Genomic DNA, 17,146 nt, shown 5'->3' on the forward strand with positions numbered 1-17,146 from the left:
CTGGTTAGATGCTGGAGACGTAACACTGTTCAGGAACTGCAATGCTACACATGCCAATCCACGTGGATTCTCTTTTCTTTTTTGGGGGGGATTGATGTACAGCAAGACTAGCACAACAGTGCTACATCTCATCACACACATTTCTAGACACATTTCTCTCCACTTGATTGTATAACTCTAAAGTGTCTGCATAAGAAAAACAAATCCACAAAATGAAAACATGAATAAATTAACACTGATACCTTGACATGGCAGTTAAACCTGAGTTCTGTTTTGGAAGTGGTCTCTTTTTCTTCTTTTTCTTCTGATGATAGTACTCTATTTCTATTCAGGCATTGATAAACTCTACTATACGTTTTTCGAGTTATATACTCAACCGGTTTCTGTTTAAATACATTAAATTATTTCACAGTTTGCTGTCAAGTCCCCAGATGTGCCGCCCCACTCCCAAAACCCTGACTTTATGTTGTCAACAGGCAAACTCCTCAAAGTTGCCTAGAGTCGGGTGACGAGGTAACATGTTCGGCGTGAATCCGAGACTGTCCGAGTGACTCCGGAGGGTGTCACAGGTGCTCTGCAAAACAGAGGGGGTGGGGGGAAGGAGGGAAGACGAGTTCAACCGGGTTAAGGGAGGGGCGATGAAGGAAGTCGTGAGGATGACGACGTTGTAGGACATAAATGAGCCACAGGTAAAATGAGAGCGACCGGGGCGAAGGAAGGACATGGATGAAATGAAGAAAAGATCATAAATAACGTATGTGGCAAGGAGAAAGTGAGCAGAAAACAAAATTGTTACAATGCATAATCAGAAACAAGGACAGGACATATAATGGAGGGCCACAAATGACAGAAACATACGTGTGGACAAATGATGAGGGAATAAATATAAACAGATTTGGAAGTTCCAAGATCAGCCACATCGCACATGTTTCACAGGTAGTGAGAAGAGAAAGAAAAATAAGGGGACGATGGAGAGAGATGAATGAAAGGAGGGAGAAGAGAAAGAAAACAGCATATTTTTAGTGCTGTTAGCGTGTTCAATTCTTATAGTTACGGAAGTTGAAACATCCACATGTGTCTGCATCTCCCTGTGTGTGCAAAAGTGCTCGCTGAGTAGATAACTCCTGATACTGTATGTGGACAGCAATCATTGGTAGTCCCGACGGTAAAACTGGCTATTCCAGTAGACAAAGAACCATTTATATGTTGTGCAAACTCACTGCATGCAGACCTGTGATAACATCACAAAGTAATGCATCTAGTGATGTTATCTGACACGAGCCTCAAATGCATTGCCTCTAAATGGACCTCTGTGCTGCGGGGACACACATATATCTTGTGTGGATCAGCTTTTTGTGCGACAATTCAATAAATATGTAATCTGTTTTCACAGGAGCACTGTGCTTTATCCTATTGGGAAAGAAAGCATCATTATTCAGTGGAAGGAGCAAGTATTGTATAGTGCAGAGTCAAAATGATGATGCACTTGGAGAATCCAACCAACTTCTGTTGAGCCGATAAATACAGATACACACCACACTAATCTGCCCTGACGCGACGGTAGATATTGAAAATGCTCACTGCGGTTGGATAATTACCCCTCTTTTTCTACCAAAATCCTTTGTAGCCACTGAGGAAATTATGTATGAGATGGTCTCAAGTATGTATGAAAGAGAGGGACAGCATGGGAGGGAGCATCTATTATCAATGGGGTGTGCTACCTGGGGGCATGATTAGGCGTGACACCAGGGCTGGTTGGGTTCTCTGGAAACTCCTGGAATAGACATGATGAAAAGAAAGATGGGTGAGGGTGACTGAAATGAAAATAAAACACAATGCAAATGCTAATAGGTAAACGTGCCAGGGAATACTGCGAGAGACTGTTTCCCCCCTCAGTGATATTATTGAAGTATAAAAAGGAAGACGGCTGTTCTTTTTCATAAGTAGGGAAAACAACGGATGATTACTGTCATCCAGAAAGCGTCGACAAACACGAAAGAGAATGAAAGCCAAACTTGGAATTGAGAATAAACAACTAAATGCATTATACTGTTGGATTATTTGAGGAGGAGAAGTGACAATGGACTAGTTGAAAACAACGGTTATTGAATGTGAGAGAAAGGAAGTACAAAAGGATGGTTTCTTGTAAGCAGGTGAACATATGACATGAGTGGGGCAGAATACAGTAAATATCACACTATGTTTGTCTCCAGTAGAAGCATGAAATATTGTAAATATCAGCCCACTAAATAAACGCTTCTTTGACTGCCACTCAAAAATCAGACTGACCAAAAAAAACTCCTTCATTGATATGTTGGTTTGAATTAAAATAAAATATCTTCACCTCTACTGTCGAGAATGAACAACTTCTTTCCATCTTTTCTTCCACTTCACCTGTCGAACTAAATCCTGAACCCGAGGCAACTGAGCATGCACAAACACAAACCACATGCAGAGACAAACCCACGGCCTTTTCACCCATTTGAAGAGAAATAAAAAGAGGCATGATGTTGAATTGCTGGTAATGAAAAAGTCTTGGGCTTGTGTGACACACAACAAAGATTTAGAGCTTGCATTTCCAAGATTCTGCCAACAATGGATGCAAACTGGTGGATACAGTACTCAGGACCAAAAGGAACCCTCTGCCATTCACACAAACCTGCTAAAATGCTTTTGATTAAAGCGGCACCAGAAAAAAAGGAAATGCTTTCGCTTTTGTCGGTGCTTCCACCCCGACGATGAGTTGCAGAGAGGGATTAGAGGCTTTGAGACACCACCAGTGGCCCTCATGTGTTGAAAATAACTGGATTAAGTGGTTGTTTAGATTTTTTTCTAGATTGCCAAATGATGTTCTTTTCGCATTGAAAGGAAAGTTTAATAATTTTTGGAGAAATGTAATTTCAATTTATTAAAGCATGTTTAAAAAAAAGTTTATCTCAAGTGTTGGTTTCCAGTAATCTAACTGAGTGCAACTACGCTGCAAGTAGCAAGACCGGGAACCGAGCCACTGGGTAGAAAAGAAAAGAACATCATTTAGCATTAGCTGTGTTAATTATCACCCATTTTGTAATGGTGTGAAGCATAGTATGAAACTAATTTGATGCTGGTTGCAGCAGAGAACAGATTAATGTTGTCCACATACACAACAAAATAAGCATTTTTTAAGAACAGAGGGTCAATGAAAAAACAAATTAAAGTGGACCCTGGCAACTTACTTTTGGGACTCCTTAAAAGTTATTAATTTACTTGCTATCTCACTTTGTTCTGAAACATTGGAACTTGACAGCACAGTGAGTATATCAACCATTCTCAGAATCAGAATCAGAAACCGTTTATTGCCAGGAATGTTTACACAAACGAGGAATTTTGCTAGGCGGAAGGTGCATACATTAGACATTCTACAGTAAAGGCTAGTAAAGCCAGTAAAGGGTTGAGTCAGCAGCAGTGTGCTGAACATTTGCTGATTACTAATAATAAGTAGGTGCATTTCAGTTATGAATAATTCCTGAACTGCTCTGTATAAAGATTACATCTGCAGGGGAAGTGGAGGTGCACTGTAAAACCCCTGGGCTTCACAGAATGCTGTGATTTAGGGTTGGACAGAGATGCCCCATATTATTCCAGCTTTAATTTTGAAGTTAAAACGGATTTCATTACCTTGAAGGCTTTGAAAATGAGTTGATCATGAAAAGTTAATAACATCTCTAGATTTCTTTAGAATCATTGTATGCTCATTCTTCCACCCTTTTACATTAATCCAATTCCTCTCATCATACTGCTAGACATAAAGTGGCAAATACAGTTCAATAGCAGCTTTTCCGACTCTAACCGACTGTAATAACAAGATCAAGGGCTACTGTGTATTGTGCAAATACTCAAAAGTGTGTTGTTGTGTGCAATAAACTACGGTAAGGGCTATAAACTCTAAATGTAAGAAGCAGTTTATGAGTCATGAAAACAATTGTATCCAAAAGGTCAGACAATTCCCTTCTAAGGGAACTCAAGGAGCAAAACATTTGATAAACCACAAACTAGAATTACCACCTCACGGTTAAACGTCATGTGGCAGTTTACATCCGTGTCTGTCCAAAACGTCATCACTTTCATGATGTTTGTCCTATTAGACATTTGAGTTACGGCCCAAAGCGTGTTTTGTGCGGTCACACGGACCTCTGACCACTACAATCTGTATCAGTTCATCCTTGAGTGCAAGTGGATGCTTGCGCCAAATTTGGAGAAATTTGCTCAAGGCGTTCCCAAGATATCACGTTCACGAGAATCGAACCGACCGAAAACCCGACAACTCGAACATAATGTTTTTGTCGGTGCGGAGGCATAAAAAGATGCGTAATAAGAAGCTTCCAGGGAGAGTTGGCTCCTTGTAAATACTCATCTGTATTCCCTCCAAACTATTGCAGATTTGTGTCATCATAGGGCATAATCTGCGCTGCTCCTGTATAATATTCACCATGTCACTAAAGTACCATATGCGCGTAATATTAGATACACTTATTATGCATTCATAGAGTGCAATAAAACCAAAATATATTATTTATGGTTATGTTTTCTAGCACAATGCAGCTCTAGGAAATTGAAAGTAATGACTAGTGCGGTGTGGTTTTGTTTTCTCTCTGGTGCCGTTCATTAAAAGCATTTCCAGTGTGCGCAGACATTGTGTTGTTATTGTTGTTCCTGAGGCTCATTTCATACTTCACATTCAGTCCATTCAGTCAAATGCATTCCGAGAGACTAAAATTACCAGATTGTCGCTCTGACAACGCTGAGGTCTTTTCTTCCGTATGAAGTAGCCCAATACCTTATCCTTAAACACCTAAACGGAAAAATATGAGACGCACATTATTCGAAGATGGAAAACATCCTGTTTAGTGCCATTCAGACCAGACATTAGCAGTAAAAAATATGTTACATTTACATTTTGGAAGATACGCTTATTTGTTATTGTGCAGAGAGTCAGATCAGATGATTAATACTACTCGCAACGACACTTTTACACCTAATTTTTATGTTCACATTTAACAAACAAAATATTGCGTGTGAATAAGTACACTTTACGGATGCTGGAAGGCAGGTTTTGTTACCTTCAGACAGATCAAGTTGAGACGTTTCCAGCTGTTTTCAGTACTTATGATGAGCAAAGCTAACTAGTTGCTGGCTGTAGATTCATATTTATTGTACAGACATAAGCACATGGGAGAAGTTTGCCTTCTCTGTCAGAAATATCCTTAAATTTAGGCAACAAACCTACTTGGTTTAGTTAAATTAAAGATCTGAATAAGCGCATTTCCCAAAACGTCTAACTATTCCTTTAAGATTAAACACAAACTGTATAAATATATTAAAATGTATTACTGTCATCCAGAAAGCGTAGACAAACCCCATATTTTACATGGGGTAAAAACAAAAATCAGTTTGTTGTACAGTGTTACACTTAACTATGTGTCTTTGTAGACAGAAGAACAAGATTAAAGATTAATAATTACAATTATATTTACGTTTATAGGTTCAAAGCTATCACATTACCTCATATAGGTAGTCAAATATTTCCAGTATTGTTAAGACGCTGGCTCCGATAAACAGCCCCATCTGACCTCCAATGTCACCTAGAAGAAGAGAGATGAACAGATATGGACAGGTACAGTAATTGAACAATGGTGCATGAAAGCACTGTCACTTCTAATTCAGTATCTCTCTGAGTAATCTGAGCGGGGGAGGCCAAAAGTGTCCATCCAGCCCAAACTTCTCATCAGACCCAACCAGCAGTTCTGCCCTTGCAAGCACATCAGATTATGAAAATGTGTTCAGCCTGTTTCACATGTTCAAAGAGGAAGCCTCAAAGCGCCTGGCGTGAACACGCAATGTGAAATGTGCGAAGGGGGTGGGGTCGGCTGAGAGCGCCGATACCGAGCTCAACCACACCTTTTCTGTCAAAATGAACCTGACAATGTGAGAGATTCTTACCGAGAAGCCCTGCAATTTCATAAGCCTTCTTCTGCTCAATCTTCTCATAATTCAGAGCTTCAAAGAAGATGTCCATGACCAATATATTTTCTCTGGAGAGAGAACAGACAAGAAAGCACACCCCAAAAAAGTTTACTTTTGTTGATCTTCCATGACACCAAGTGATATTTCACGTTTCCTGTGTAACTATCTTTCATTATTGTTACATTGAAGGTGAACGATGGAGACCCGGGTCATGCTATGCAACAACACATCCATCCAGCCATCAACAGAGGGAAGAAAAGATCTGAAGAACAGACTGCTACCAGACAATACTTACCCAATATATTGCTCAGTTTTGTTGTATTTCTTAGCCAGATATTTAGCAGATGCCTTACTGGGGATCTTAACCATGGACAGCTCCTTGCCATAGCGAGTCATGTTGCAGGGGGTCTGACAGACACAGTAATCGTTGTCTTTCTCTACCAAAAAGTCTGTGGATGATCAAAGTTATTTCAAAATATTGTGACCACTGCCAAGAATCAAACAAACCTGCATACAGAAGCTCCCTAAAAATGTCTCCGCACACAACTGAAAAACTACATTCGCTGCCATCGTTCACTTTCCATGAAAGCAAATAATGACTGAAGTGATAATACAGAAGAGGGAGGAAAAAAAAGCTCTATGAGATTTATGTGACATCGGCGAAGCATAGACGCATCACAAATCCCCCTAATGGAACTTTTAAACCATGATTTGACTTTATTATTTTTGCTTCAGCACTGTCTGAGATTAAAGTAATTTTAAGTAAAAACTACACAGCTATTATTTAAACGCTCAAATAGTCCCACTGCTGCTGAATTCCGACATTAATGCACTAAAATCTTACACGTATGCACTAAAGTGTGCGGGCTCACCTAAAGCTGGGTCAGCACAGTCTTTGTACTGCTCGGGTGTGCAAACTGTTGAGGTCCCTGTTTGAAATAACATAAAGGTGAAACTAATTAGACATGTAATATAAAAAAAAAGCATTTGCAACATTTCTGTCTTCCTGAAATCATACCAGGCATGTGAACCATTCGGCAGTTGCAGTTCTCCAGCAGGTACCGCGTTTCACAGTCGATGCGGCAGGCGGTGATGCTGTACGTGGAGAAGTATTCAGAGTCTATGGGAGTAGACTTGCAATCTCCCCAAGGCGGCGGGAGGTACTGAAGCTGAAAGAGCAAACAGCAGATTTCTCCTCAGTATGTCAGTGCACAGCAAAAAACACGATGCAAGCCCAGTACACCTGAAGTACTGAAGAGGACAACAAGCTCACAAAACCCAACACAGAGGCTTCAAACTTAAGAAAAAAAGAAAGAAAGAAGGAAAGAAAAGAAAGAAAGAAAGAAGCATTTCAATGAAAATGTGCACTGAGACAATATTGGCACAAAATGTCCAGTCAGACATAACGTAATTGCTCATGTGCGGCAGCAAGCAGACGTCATGCAGAACATTACTGATGCAGGTCTAGTCCCCGGTAAGAAGCAGAATACCATGGGAATAGAGACAGGCTTAATAGAAATCTGTAAAATATGTAGATTCAGACAGGACACCACAATTAATGGACACATTTTACAACCCTGGGAACAGAATTCAGAACGATAAACAGTTTTTGAATGAACAAATAAATGAACCGAAATTGAATAGACCGTATACGGCATTACATCCTATTTTATAGCAAATATTTGATGTATTCCCAATGAATAAACTATTCTCCAGAAGCTCATAAAAGGGCTTTTATTGTTGATTAACTATACATACATTCTAATCGAAGCCCATGGGAGTTTATTATAAAAATACTCTGAACTGCGAAGCCCTGTGAATTAAATAAAGAAGTGAAGTCCGTCTGCAGTCTCATTAGAGGTAAAACTCTCATTAAAAGGTTGAAGAGGAGGTCATTACTGTTCATATAAGAGTAACGCAGGGAATCCTAAATTAATCCACTAATTAGGAATATTTAATTCCTTTTTAATGCCTTTTTTTAACGTTTTGGTTCACAATAAACATTAGACCCATGGTGCTCATCTTATAACTGCAGCAATGTGCCCCGTGTGCTTTTTTTTGTGGATGTACCGACATTTAACCACCAACAAGACTTGCAGTTCGTTTAAAAAAGTCTTGTTTACAGCAGTTTATGATAATGCGTGTCTACTACTCATTTTCATGACAAAAACAAACCAATTATTTATGAAGGCCAGCGATGCTTGCTTGGGCATTGGAGCATATAGTTGCTAATTGCAGTGGGAGCTCGCCAACAATCAATGCCAACGGCTTCTTTGGCATTGATCGATGCTGCTTTTGTCACATTAAGGTTCACTGTAAGTCTCCATCTTCCCCAGCAGTCCCAACACGGCTTACTCTGACAATCTAATGGTCAGTTACTCGATAAAAAGTAACAGAGATGAAGCGCAGTTCACCCACGGAGTGGAAACAAACCGGCAAACATTATTTAGCCCTTATTGAACTCCATTCCTAGCCCACAAGCTGTCATAACTGGAGTTTAAAAAACAATGCCCAGGTCTTCATGGGTAATAAAACCAAATGAAACACATTGTCTGGTCCCTTGCAGAAGACGTTAAGTAGCGTTCCAGTGGATCGCCCCGATAGCGCAAAGGCAAAACAAACCAAAGTAATGTACGTGGTGGTGAGAGGGTAAAGCCAAACAACAGCTTTGATGAGATACAGACTCGGATGAATGGATTAAAGCTGGAATGAAACCCATTAGATGCTCTTTTTACTGACCAATATGAGACAGAAGACAATGGCAACTGCAGATGTTGTTGGATGTTGTTTCGCTTCAGCCACACATAGAGGGGGACAGATGGATCCATTTCTCAGGGGAGAGGGAGGGGGAGGGGAGGACCAGCACATGAAAGTGTGGAACTTACTTATGGGTGTGTGGCAATTTAACGATACAGTAACTGTGGCATGCAGCAAGCCCGAACAGTCATACGCTACCCGCTGCTCTTGGCTGGAAACGAACGTTTGGAAGCCGGGGGCGACCCCGAAGCCCAGCTCGTGGAGGAAAGGAGGCTCTGACTGAGTGTGAAGCTGCACCTTTATGCCGGCCTCATAGGACGTCTCATCTAGGGAACACAGCCCACATGATTATCAAAAATATTAAAGGAGGAGCAACAGCAAGGCGAGGGACAGAAGACAGCCTGTCAGGCTTTTCTCATCCGGCATTCGTAGCTATACCTACAAAAAAGATATCAATGACATTTTTAGATGTCCACGTAGTCGTGAACTAAGGAGTATAAAGACTGCAAAAGCCCACACGGGGTGGTGGTTGAGTCCAACAAACACCCATCTGTCAGCCATGTGAAATGAGAAGTCAATGTTGATTTGAGACAACAATCTTTTCTTAGACTTAAAGATGGAAGACTGTATGCATGTAACAAGCGTAAAAAGGACGCATTGTCTCGCTGGACGTTCGTATGAAAACGGACAAAAAACTACTTTTCGTAATATATTGTAATGGGAATTTTTTATTCTTATGAGTATCTTGTATTCTTATATAGGTCAACTGCTTTATAGGTTGTTATTGAGTAATACTGTCAATGACTGCATTGTGAGATTTGTGGTTTATGCAGCAGCTGTCTAAGTAGCATGCACATCCTCTCCTGTGGATGAATAAAGGACTTACGTTTACATGTTAAGATGTATGGACGCTGACAAAGCCCTCTTTGCTGGGTATGCATCTATATGTGACAACGCTGATAAGTACTCCTTTGTTGGTATATTGCAAAGCAGAATATTCCAACAACAGCCTCCACCCCTGTAAACTGTCTTTATAATGCTGTGCTGTATTCTCTCTTCAGCGCTCACTTTCACAGAATCGTTGGGTCTCTGTGTAACTGAGCCTCTTCTTGAAAGAATAAATATGTTTTGGTTTTACGATATTCATAATTTCAATTTAAAAAGACTTAACACCTAGTAAAGTACATTTTTGCCGCGACAATTTCATACTGTATGTATACTGTACTATGTCAGCATACGTTGATCCACTCAGGTTTTAATTTCAAACACTCCAGAATTCTTCCCTAAAATTTGGTGGTGTCTTCATGTCTCTCCGATCCCACAAGTCTTCTTATAGCTTCATCATGTTGTCTGTTATTTCGCTAAGAGCAGTGTCGCTGTACTCATTGGAGACTGACTGAAATTAATGCTGGCCAGCCTTTAATGACAGTGTAATTAATTTAGCACATGTCCGAGGCCGTAAACACGTCTTTCAGCTGTCACTGGCGTGGGCGCTCAAGTCCCGATTATAAATGGCAATCTGTGTACTTTTGCTTTCAGGAGGAGACTTTGAGATGGTGATTGATATAGGTGATTAATGACCTGTTCACTTCTAGATGGCTGAATGATGAGACACTTGGAGCATTCTGCAACACGCGTGAGGAGAAAGAGGAAAAAGAAATATAACATGTTTCAAAATGTCCTCCAAAAAATAGTATTTGTTCATCTTTGTGGTGTAGTGTCTGTTTTAGGAGACCAAACTCTGCCTCAAGCATCCCATGTTATTCTGCCAACACAATGCTGGAAGATTTTCATTTCATCATTTATCTCATGCTCGTAAAACTGACCAAGACCATTACATTTAGGAGCAAAATCATTTAAATTAGGCTCGATTAATTTCGCAAGTAATGAATTAGATTGACTGCTGGAGTATCCATTACCTCAAGACTTCACAAGGACTGATTATGTGGTTGGACAGTTTAATGAGCCTGCGGCACAATACAAGAACACACTTGATCTCAGAGGTAATCATTATAAAATCCTAAAATCCTTTGTGGCACAGGCGCCATTTTCTTGTGACTTACAAGGAGGTTTCTTTTTTTTTCAATTGTCAGAGGATATTTCCTTGTCTGCCACTGTTTCCATTTAGAAAACAAAAGATTTTTTCATTTTTGGCTTGTCTGCAATTCTAGTGGAGATAAAAGATAAAAGAGGCCCAATTTGGATGTGTTGTCTTAGCAACATCACATGACTGCTGGACAGTTTCATTACATTTGGATGGGACGTCCATGTAAGCTCAGTGTTATGACCTTGAGCACAGGCTTTCTCGATCAATTCTGGCATATCTACAGTTATTACTTTCCATCCCTTGCTGACGGGAGTGAGGGCATAGTTGAGGGTGAGAAACTAATTTACCACAAAACCGTCCGGAGGCTTTTTTTTTTTGCCTCCCTTGATATTGTGTGCGAGAACATTCATTTTACCGCTTTTCCAAAATCAGTCTTCAAAATAGCTGCAGGTCATCTTTCTCATCCAACAACGCGCACAAAAGATAAACTAATATGATGACGGGTGAACCAGGCTTCTTTTAATGGTTCAATTTAACATAAAAATAGGATGATCACATTAATATCTTTCCCTCAAGACACCACAAATCTTGAGAGGGCGTCTTCTGAAGTCAGTTATTTAAAGTCTTTCAAATCATCGGATTTTGGCTCGCAATGATTTCAGTGAGAAATGTCCTTAAAAGGGTGTTTATTATAAGAAACCCACCAATGGGTTTATCTTTTATGAATTATAATTATTGTTTTGAAGCCGGCTGACCATGGCCGTGTGACTTTTTTTCCCAACATCCAAATAAATTGATATTCTAAAAGCAGAGAAGACTCATTATTAAACGTAAAACAAACTGAGCTGCCACATATTTTTGTGAAGTCTGAGGTTCTTTTGGCACAGCATGCATGTGTGCTTGCATCCAATCATTACTTTGTCCTGCTCTATCAATATTCCTTGGCAGCTATAATCCCAGCTTCATGTACCAAGAAACACTGGGTGTTTGTAACACACCTCAACTACACATTTCCCACACTAAGGGTCTCTGACACAGAGGTGATGGGCACTGGCTGCCGAGGATTCAGCGACAAACACAGAAAAAAGCAGAGCAAAAAAAAAAAAAAAGGTTGATGTCGGAGGGGAGGAGGCCGAACATTAGCTACCAGTTGTTGTTGGCATGACACAAAAGTTTGAAAACCAGGGGCCACACCAAATCCCAGTTGGTCAATGAAGGGCGGCTCGTCCTGGCTGTGGATCTGAACCTTGATGCCCGCTTCGTAGGAGGTCTCATCTGTGGATACAGCACGCCAGAAAAATGTAACAACAAGTGCGGTCGCCTATGGAAACCCGCTTTTTTGTGGCTCTGCCACTGATGACTGTGCCTAAAGTGCCCCTGAAGGCCATGCTGAAAGAAAGGTGATGCCTGCAGACTCAAACGTTAGAGAGGCGGAACGGCATTAAGCAGATTTACAACCAAAGATTGCATGTTGTAAATACGATATGAATGCACGATGCAGTGGGCGTTGTGGATTTGAAGACATAATGCCAACGGATATAATTTATAAGACTGGACGTCAATTGTACAGCTGGAGGAACACATCAAGATAATACGCTATTAAACAGTCACTTGTGTGTCGTGGAAATTCAGTATATTTAGCAGTGAAAGTGCATGTGGAGACCTGGGAAAATCTTGGAAGTTTGTTATCTATGAAGTGATGCATCCTTGTGTTACAAAAGGTCATTAGTGACCAATAGATTTTCACAGAAGAGTTCAAATGTTACCACACTGACCTGTCTCTCCCCAAACCGGCAAGTATTCGTCCTGCTGAATGTCCAACATGATCTCCAGGCCGTTCCCCGTGCCGCCTTTCAACGTGGTCAACAAGGGGTTGCCGTCTAATCCAGAGTTGAACGTGTAGCATTTTCCGTAGCGCGTGTAAATCTGTGGGGGAAAGAGCACAGCAGAAAACAAGGGGCATTTAACGAGAAGTCACGGCCGCTCTGCGGTACATCGTGCACCTGTACGAGATGTATTACATGGCAGCCGGTAATTGCGCAGGACAGCTAATCATTGCAGAGGCTTTGTGATTATCTGAGAAAGCAGTGCTGGCGTTAAACAGGCACCTGGCTCTGATTTGAGGAATTAATGAGCTTTCCTTAGCAGCAGCCAGCAGCAGCTATCAATCTTTACCCAATTTCACTGCAGATTTCCCCCGAGTAAGTTGGGGTGAATGTACTATTTTGCAGTCATTAAATAAGAAACATCTGAGGTGGTAGGTCTCTGGACAGACAGACTAACTTCAAATTGGGTTTGTAAAAGATATTTGTTTGTCTCTTGACTTACAAACTCCTTGAGAGACCGAACCTGCGCCAGTAAAGCTCAGCGGTACTTAGCGTTTGATGTGCACTCTCTCTACAGTAACATCGCTCACACCAAATAACTTTCCCATTTAATTAATCCAGTTGGCTTGAGTTACGGTGTTTATTTTCAGCTTTTGCACCAGTGCTTACAGTTGACAGGTACCACCCCCCCATGAGTTATTGGATTTTCCCTGTGATAGGAAAATGATCCATCCTCTACCAAACCAGGAAAAATAAATCAGTCAAACTCTAAAGTTTGGATAAAGACTAAGAAAGCTTCAGAATACGGCTTGAGGGGTTGAGTAAACTCAAGATAAGTTCATCAATGTGCGATAAGACTATCAAACTGTATAATTGATTTGTTATGCAACACTCTGAGGAACTAGAATATCTATTCCTCCTGCATGTCAACACAATATAAGAACCTGCAAAAGAGACTGCTGTTGTTTTAGTTCTATACCATGTTAAACTGTGACAACTCCTACAGTGCTGTCATGGCTTCCACCCATAAGTTCATCACACTTACAGACGCATCAACATCTGCTAGTTTGTGATCCCAAAAAACAGCTACACACTGAAATGGGGTGATTGTAAATGAGTCACAACGACACTGGAAAATCATCAACCATCATGAAACTATGGAGGCATAGAAAGGCTTAATAATAATAATAATAAAACTCAAAATTGTATAGGCATCCCAAAGAAAATTAAAAAAAAGCCCAATTACACAAAAAAACATTTAAAATTGTATTGACCAGAATCAGAAACCGTTTATTTGCCAGGAATGTTTACACAAACGAGGAATTTTTCTAGGCGGAAGGTGCATGATGAAATTCAGACACCAAAATTCAAACTCATCAAGGCTGATTGGAATCTATGAAATTGAAATTACAGTCTGGAAAAGGGCCGTTCAAACCACATATAGATGTCATGAAGTTGGTTTTCAACTAAAATATTTCAATGCAATAAATTCGATGGGAATTTCAACATTATTTATTAATGTTTAATTGTCAGACTTAGGTATTCAGTTCCTCATAAAATACAAATATTGAATTAAGAGCCTTCTTTTGCTTCACTATGACACCCTTTACTGTAAAACTATGAATTGCTGCATCGAGCCATATACTTTGGACATTAATGATCAGGCTCGTCCAAATATCCGTACTTGGTAAACAACAACAGGCCATACATCAACTGCAGCAGTCTTCTATTGGTTCATTTCTGCTACATAGTGGTGTGAGGTCGATCTAAGAGCAAAAACCCTGCATCGCAAAGCCGGTCCCAGGAGATCAGAAGCGGCGTTCCGTGTCCACACACAGACAGACTTACACGCGCGGCTCAGACAGACGGAGACAGCGCTTTGGTCCTTTTCCCCCTGCTGGCTAATGAGGTCTGCAAAGTGACAAGGGACCTGTTTTTAAAGATTTCTGATTTAAGTTTCAGATAAAACGGGAGCTCCATTCAGTCTCACCGCAGCCACGCCATGTGTTGCCGAAGATGAGGAGAACACAACACCGTTTAAATCCCAATTGCGGCACCCAATCAGACCGCGATGTTAAAGATTGTGCATCTGCGCGGGTTTGTGCAAAACAGAGAAGAACTCCGTGGACAACCGGCATATTGCAGTGTGCAGGACTTTGCATTTCAACAGTCACGGTCACAAGTTTGATTCTTATGACTGTATAGATATTCAGATCTATATAAAGGCAGGTAGTTAAATGCAATGCCAGTGACAGGTTAGTGTGTTAAATCTCAGAGTGTGTTCCCAGATATGAATTATTCTCACTGCAGTAGAAATAAATGAGTCCCTCTGCAGGCATACTATAGTTTCTCCATTGAGCCTTTTAAATATTTTCTGATGATGTTCTAGGTGTGGTTATAGGATGTGTATACCCTCCGCTGCATTGTTGAAGCAAGACCGTATATTCTACCTGCCCTCCAGAGATTTAATTAGGAAAGCTACAATTTTAATTTGAACTGATTTACGATATCTGAATTATTAATGCTTGAATCTTTCTTCCTTAATTCTGTTGTCACGGGACATAAAGCAAAAAAGGCGTTTAAGCAACTGGAAATCTTGAGAACTCGCCGGCGACCGACTCGGAAAAAGCTGTAACGTAGATGCACTGATGATGACAGGACACTTGCTTTTCCACCACAACATGAAGGTTACATTGTATTTGCTTCCTTGAGTGACTTTTTCAGGACGTGAAGTTTAATAAGGAACACGCTGTTTGTGTGAGAGGCAGAAACAGGACAGGCTTTCTTGTTTGCAAGCTTTGAAACATCGACACCTTAAAACACCCCGAGAGAACGAGGCTGCGTCGTCAAAAGGCTCACATGAATTATTAATACACCTTGTAAACGACATTCATATCCACACCTGACAAACACCATATTTCTTTCTGTACATACAGTGCTGAAGTTTTTGTAGGTGCAGGTTTCCCCTCGGAACCTGCACTCCAGCAGCATGTCCTCCAACTGGTGGCCGAGGCGACCCATCATCTCGGTGGTGTTGACGCTGTAATCAGGGGGCGGGGTGTAGTTGGCGAAGTCCAGCAGGCTTAGGATACCTTGCTTGTGGCTGTCTTTGAGGATGGACAGGCTCCTCTCCATCACGGTGTGGTTTGGGTACATGAGGTCCATCCAGTAGCCGCTGTTATACAGGTCATCCTTGGTCAGGGAGGACACGCGGAACACGTTTTTGTTGCAGAAAGTGACGGCTGGGAAGGACATGTTGTGAGCCCACACCATGTAGATCTTAGTGATGGCAGGGTAGGACATCAGGTAGAGGATTCGATTCCAGGACCAGGTGCACAGGAGACTCGCACAAACAAAGAAGGCCATGATCCAGATGACCCGCTGCGGTTTCGACTTGTCCGGAGAGAAGATGAACTTCAAACCGTGGATTTTGGTCCTCGTTATGAAACTGACTGTGATCTCTTTCAACGTCGGTTTCAACGAGCTGGACTCAGGTTTAGGGAGACGGGTCTCTTGGGCATCATTGCCATTGTGTGGCCCCAGGGCGGCTGCTTCGGATGGGGCTGCTTTAACCATAATTGCTTGTGTCAAGGCAGGCGCTTCACTATATGCTGTTTTCTCAGTAGCCCACCCCAGACATCCCAAATTTACACACAATGGCTTTCTCCACTACCATGTCCAGGTTTGTGCATCACAGATTCCAGGTAGCAGCGACTGTGCAGCTGTCCCACTGTTCAGGATTGAAAATTCTTTACCGTGAAGATATAAAAAGAAAAAAAGAAGAAGAAAAAAGAAAGGGAACTGATCTCCTTAGGGGAGGTAAAAATGATTTACATACTGATTCCTTTATGAGAGAAACAGCTGAATCACTCCATTAACAAAAACCATCAAGCGTAACCATCACCAGTCCTTCATCAACAGATAAATGGACGTGATAATTGCAGATGTGAGCGACGGCTTCACTCCCAGAGGCAATCAATTTGAAAATCCGGAGAGGCTTACCCCTGTTGCTCTGATCTTTCACTCCTCCATCTCCCTCTCCAGTGCCAGACAATACTTGCAGATTTCGGTGTTTTTTCTCTTTGTGCAGTAGCTGCCCGGAACCCAAACTCCTCCCTTTTTCCACAGATTGAAGAGATGCTTTTTACACTGTTGACTTACAGCCTGCAGAAAGGAATATACAGCTTGTTGCCTCTCCACACACTCTCTCTACATGCGAATGGAGAATGAGGTGGAGCCAGTGGATGAAATTGTTTTCCTCCGGTGATGAAGTAGACCTCCAATGGCACAGAGAGACAGGGGAGGGGGTGGGTGGGGGTGGGGGTGGGAGGTGTGGGGGGGTGGTATCAATGAAAGTAGAAATAATTGTCATAACAAAACTCTGCAACTGGGAAAAAAAATATGAAGCCTGGAGTCTTTGATAACTGAGGGGAGCCGGATAGTTGGAGAAAAACACAGCAAAATCCTCTTCAAAATGTGTTGGGAATGTCGGTTGTGGCACATTTCCTAGTTT

At 41.3% G+C, this 17,146-nt stretch overlaps 1 protein-coding gene across 1 annotated transcript; it reads right to left on the minus strand.

The window, feature by feature from the left end:
* Nucleotides 1–495: 495 nt before the first annotated feature.
* Nucleotides 496–16,209, minus strand: asic1c (acid-sensing (proton-gated) ion channel 1c; the record flags this gene model as incomplete). The annotated part of the gene is made up of 11 exons (XM_079223984.1): nt 496–574; nt 1,722–1,774; nt 4,760–4,831; nt 5,542–5,621; nt 5,980–6,071; nt 6,299–6,452; nt 6,876–6,932; nt 7,022–7,172; nt 11,955–12,082; nt 12,583–12,733; nt 15,568–16,209. The coding sequence occupies 11 exons, from the start codon at nt 16,207–16,209 to the stop codon at nt 496–498; spliced, it is 1,659 nt and encodes a 552-aa protein (XP_079080110.1).
* Nucleotides 16,210–17,146: the final 937 nt, after the last annotated feature.

Source organism: Taurulus bubalis, assembly GCF_910589615.1.
Source record: "Taurulus bubalis genome assembly, chromosome: 1".
NCBI classification, from domain to species: domain Eukaryota; kingdom Metazoa; phylum Chordata; class Actinopteri; order Perciformes; family Cottidae; genus Taurulus; species Taurulus bubalis.